Genomic DNA, 5,000 nt, shown 5'->3' on the forward strand with positions numbered 1-5,000 from the left:
CCACGTATGTTGACATTGCATACCTTTAGGGGTTTACGGTGCAGCATAAAAATGGTCAGCAACAACCATGGGTTTTAATCATTTTTAAATATGCGAACTCGCGTAATAAACTGTGGGAAAGTATATTTTCCATCAACCACCAGCAGTTCAACCAATTGAAATAATCTATTTTGCAATGGGAGCTGTAAATTACACAGATCCTTGTTGTGCGATGATCGGTAAGCAAACACAAAACATCGTTTTATTGATTGTATGATTTGTATTCGTTTTTTTTATTTGTTTTATAATGAGTTCTAAGTCAATCACAAATAAATATGTACATCACTCTAAGCTGTCGTACTAGTGCCTCCGACATCCGGAGGTGACCAATGCGGGTTGGGCTCCCATATTTTGAACCATCTTGCTCATCTTTTACGAGTAAGCTTATCATAAATCTATAAAAGTTGTAACTCGTTATTAAACATTGTTGCGAAAATCCTGCCTGCATCTGTCGGTAATGTAATGCGAATCGAAACGCACTGATCCGCTTTTGCCCATGCTCTGAATGCAGCCGCGATATTGGTGTTCTAACTACTGATATGATACTGAAAACGATATGGCTGCTGCTCCTCTCTAGATATTGATGTAAACCCGAAAAAAACTTTCAAAATAACAAATAATAAAAAAGAAAATTACAAAAGCTAGCTATTTACATTTGTACTAAAGTCCGACACGAAACAGGCAGCACGCGCGCATACGTCAGTAACTCGATCAGTCTGAACTTTGGGTATTTGGGTTAGGGGGAATTTAAAACAGTAAACTAGCTCTGCCGCTTCGTCACATTATTAGGTCCTTTCTCCGCCTCGATGCGGTTGGAAGTGATACGATATCATATGGCAATTCCGTTTGCTGCTCGCGCCGCACCAACGGAATGATTAATATAGGTTGCCCGGTCCGGCGCGCCTCAGTCTCTTGGATCATCGATCAGGTAAACAGACGAAAACAAATTCATGCTATCGAATGTCACTCGACCAACTGACCCACTACAGCGTTTACTGTTGGCCACTTGATCGCGTGCTCCCATGGAGGGGGCCTGAAAGATTGCTCCACGTCTCTATTCATAGCTCACTGGGTTTTCAAAGAAAAGTTTGCCGCCATGAGTACGCCATCGGCGAACACAGGACTACCGTGATCACCGACGACTGTCAACCTCTCTCTCTAACTAAATTGTCTACCCTAAAAACGCACACACATGCACGCACACACATGCACACAAATGATCTCACTCAAACAGCACTTATAGGTCTAGCTCCTGGCGTAACGGAAGATCGACGGTTAAGCGTCTCTAGGGGTTAGTTTGGAGCAACTAGCTAATGATTACAACGCGACCCCCCCCTGCGGGTCCCTAGTTCTGTCGCACCGGGTGCATATTGTAGGGCATCGTATGATGCATCGGTGGGGGAGGTGGTGGCAGACTTGTATTCTGTATGCTCGGTACATTCTGGAGATTGCGAGTTTGTTGCATTTGCTGCTGTTGCTGCTGCTGCTGCTGCTGCTGTTGTTGCTTCTGTTGCTGCTGCTGCAGATGGGAAGCAGACGAGGAGGAGCTCTTTCGTTCATAGGCAGGCTGCTGCATGGCCGTGGTCATCGTGGTAGTGGGGTTCGGGTTGAAGGTGCTGCTGCTGTTGCTCGTGTTGCGTGTCGGTGGAGTCAGGGCAGGCCCCGGTCCATGGTATGAGCCGTAGGAACTGTCGTCTGACTGGGCCGAATGGATGCGCCTTGGGCCACCGCCGTACATCGACTCCGGACGGCCGGCACCGGCACCACGCGAGTACTTGGAGTTCATCGTATCGTCACCGCGGCTGCTCGGGAGAAGAGTCGAGGGAAGAGGTTTCAAAGGAGAGAACTGTCAGTCAGGGAAAGTGGTACATTAGAAAACAATTTCCAAAACACTTCCGCCACAAAGTTGCGCATGACGGTGGTGGTCGCGATGGTGATGCTGGTGCTTACCTATTCGGATCACGATCGAACTTGAGCGCGTCGCTGGAACAGTTGGGATTGTTGCGCGATCCATAGATTGGTTGGAAGCCCTGAGGATCAACCTGCGTTGGATGTGGTGGCATCTGTTGTTGCTGCTGTTGCTGTTGCTGCATTCGGTCCGATGGCATTGGTTGCCTCATCGAGCTACGGATGCCGTAAATACTGTCCGACCGTTGCTGCAGTTGGTTCTGAACGTTCTGATTCTGAAGGTGCGTTTGGGGTGCAGTGACACGAAGCGGATAGAGGCTCTGCGCTGGCACCAGCGGCCCAGAACGGACCGGCATGTCACGGTTCAGTGCGGTGTTGCTCTTAGCGTACACCGACTGCGAGCGATTGAGGTTGGCACGAGTCAGAGGGGGCGACTTGCAGTACATCGACTTCGTGCCACCGTAGATCGACTCCACTCGCTCGACCTTCGACGTCGGTTCGGCCGTGTAGATACTCTGGCAGTACCGGTTCTGGCTTCCGGTCAGCGTTCCACTCGGTGGCCGATACTGGTGGTATTTGCCCTGCTGGTGCTGCGGTTTCTCCAGATCCATATCGTAGTTGATGTCATCTTCGGAGTTCAGACTGGAGTTGACGTCATCCTTCGAGCGATTCTGGGAGCGCTTCGAGGAGAAGATGAACTCGTGCATCAATCCGGACACGGCACCGCCAACCATCGGCCCCAACCAGTACACCCAGTGGTTGTCCCATTTGTTCAGCACGAACGAAGGTCCGAGCGATCGGGCCGGATTCAGATAGGGCATCTGTAACGAAGAAGAACGCACAAGAACGCGTACGCGTATTAGAATCTATTGTATTTGACGCTCGGTACACTTCCGCCATCGAGACAATTGTCCCACGGCCGGTTTCGGGTCGCATCTTTTGGGTCTTACGCGGCGCGCTAGAATCTTCGAGTTTTGAGTTTGAATAAACAAAGGGAGCGAAAAATTTCAAAGGAGCCTTGTACCTGGTACTGGCATACACTAGTGCAACAAAAGGCTGAGAAGGATATCCTTTTCTCTCTTGGCTTGGCCAAGGATTGAAAGGACGTTCCCTCAGGACGCATCGCATCGAGAGCGATTTGAAAAGGAAGATCCGGTGAACCTTCCAGCATTTTTCTGTTCTTTCTTTTCCTGCGAGTCCCCTGCAGCACCTCCCTGGGCAGTAGACCACGTTGCGTATCTATAGGAATGGATCCCGAAGAAGATCCGCGCTCGAATGGGACAGAAACGTGAAGCGAATGCAGCCAGCGGCAGCGCAGCGGTAGCAGAGGGAAGCGAAGCAGAACCTTAGATAGACCTGAACGAAACTACACGTGGGCAGGTGTTTCTACCAGATTCAAATTTCATACTTTCCCGCCTTTTGCTTCGCTATGGCCCCCGTGCGAGGGAGTCCGGGGTCGATCATGTCCTTTTTATGCTTTTATCTTTCTCTCTTTCTCTTCGTTTCCTACAAAATGCTGTGTGAGCTTCTGCGTCGTGCCTAGTGGCATGTAGTTCCTGTTGCTTCGTCAACCATGTCATTGTGGAAAGGGGGAGAGCGAGCACCGGCAAACATGCTGGCAGTTATAAAAAGCAACGATTCAGGCTGGCTAATGTTTGTTGATCGCGATCAACTTATCGTGCGTCTCGCCACGACGTGTATGTTTGGGCTTAGCGCGTTGCTGGAGTAACAGGCGAAAGATAGTTGGAGAGTTCAAGGCTTCGTTTTGTACTTTTCTGACGTCAATGGTGGCCAATGTATGATTTGTTATGACTTGCAGAGCTATTGGTTGGTTTAATAATGCATTTTAATATATTTTTAATATGATCAAAACATTTAAAGCTGTTTCAATAATCCTCTACACAGATGTCAGCTATTGGTTGTGATGAAACATTTTTATCCGACATTAAAAATGTCATTTCCGTACCCAGATGGTGATGTGGAATTCTTTGAAATATGCGCCTTCAAGGTTAGCGTCCTCCAGAAACACGGAGAAACCTTAGAACGCAAAGCAATTCCTCTATCTGTACGCGCCGTGGAGAGGAATTTGGTGGTAAAAAAACGAAGCATAAAAAAAACGCCAAGACGGACTATCGCGTTTGATCTTACCGATACGAAACTGCAGGCACTGTAGGCCGCCCCGATGGCGATGGCCGACGATCCGAAGTGCTTCTTGAACGAGGTGGTCGAGATGAGGTAGGCCAGGACGACGATGAACGTCAGGATAAACTCGACGCCGAAGCGCTCCCAGGCGGCCAGCGACGAGCTGTGGGAAACGGCAGCCTGCAGATTGCCCTGATACCCGGGTACGGTGACACTGCGGAAGGACGGAAACGAAGAGAAATGGCCGACAGGCCACGGTTAATGTGAGGCAAATTGCGGATGACATGCGGATGGTGATGGCGGGTGTACGAGCATAGTTTTCTGTTATTCCATGGCAGGTAATTGCTGATCCTTTGCATCGCCATTGCGGGAGAAAAAAAAGGTGACGAAACTGAACTTCCCCAGCACCGTTGGCCAGCAGCAGGTAGCCAGAGAGAGAGGTAAGGTGGGCTGCCTGCCAGTGTGCTGGTCTGATTTGGGACCCTTTTGAGGAATTTCGGGATCAGCATTTCCTTCCCCCGGATGAGAGAGAAACCAGGAAAAGCCCAAAACTGACGATAAACAGCGGCAGATAAGACCTGCCGGCCGGAATCGATGGACGGACGGATGGTTCTGCGGGCCATCGCCGCGGGGAATTCTCCGCTTTTGAAATGGAGAAGGTGCGACGAAGAGAATAACCTTTAACGCCAATTATCGAGAACGATTTTCGATCCAAGGATGCTTGGCAGGGGTTTTCGGTTGTCGCCGTTTTTCGAAGAAGTACAACTCCGCGTCGCAGGTTACTTCGTTTCGCATCTTAACGGATTCTTTGCCGTTGGTTCGCTAAGGATGCTTTTCCGGCGACAGCCAAGGATGACAAACGGGAGTTAGCGTGATCTGGTTAGTGTAACGAGCAAAAATCTGAAAATTGT

The 5,000-nt window shown here is 49.5% G+C and overlaps 1 protein-coding gene across 1 annotated transcript in view; it reads right to left on the reverse strand.

The window, feature by feature from the left end:
* Positions 1 to 326: 326 nt before the first annotated feature.
* Positions 327 to 5,000, reverse strand: part of LOC126569572 (neurogenic protein big brain) — a 16,086-nt gene continuing 11,412 nt past the window's right edge. The window contains exons 4-6 of the mRNA XM_050226764.1: positions 4,096 to 4,303; positions 1,990 to 2,768; positions 327 to 1,841 (exon numbers count right to left, since the gene is read on the reverse strand). Of these exons, the coding sequence (XP_050082721.1) occupies positions 1,385 to 1,841; positions 1,990 to 2,768; positions 4,096 to 4,303 (1,444 nt within the window). The 3' untranslated portion in view covers positions 327 to 1,384. The remainder of the gene's footprint in view (positions 1,842 to 1,989; positions 2,769 to 4,095; positions 4,304 to 5,000) is intronic.

The sequence above is a fragment of the Anopheles aquasalis genome, chromosome 2 (genome assembly GCF_943734665.1).
Source record: "Anopheles aquasalis chromosome 2, idAnoAquaMG_Q_19, whole genome shotgun sequence".
NCBI classification, from domain to species: domain Eukaryota; kingdom Metazoa; phylum Arthropoda; class Insecta; order Diptera; family Culicidae; genus Anopheles; species Anopheles aquasalis.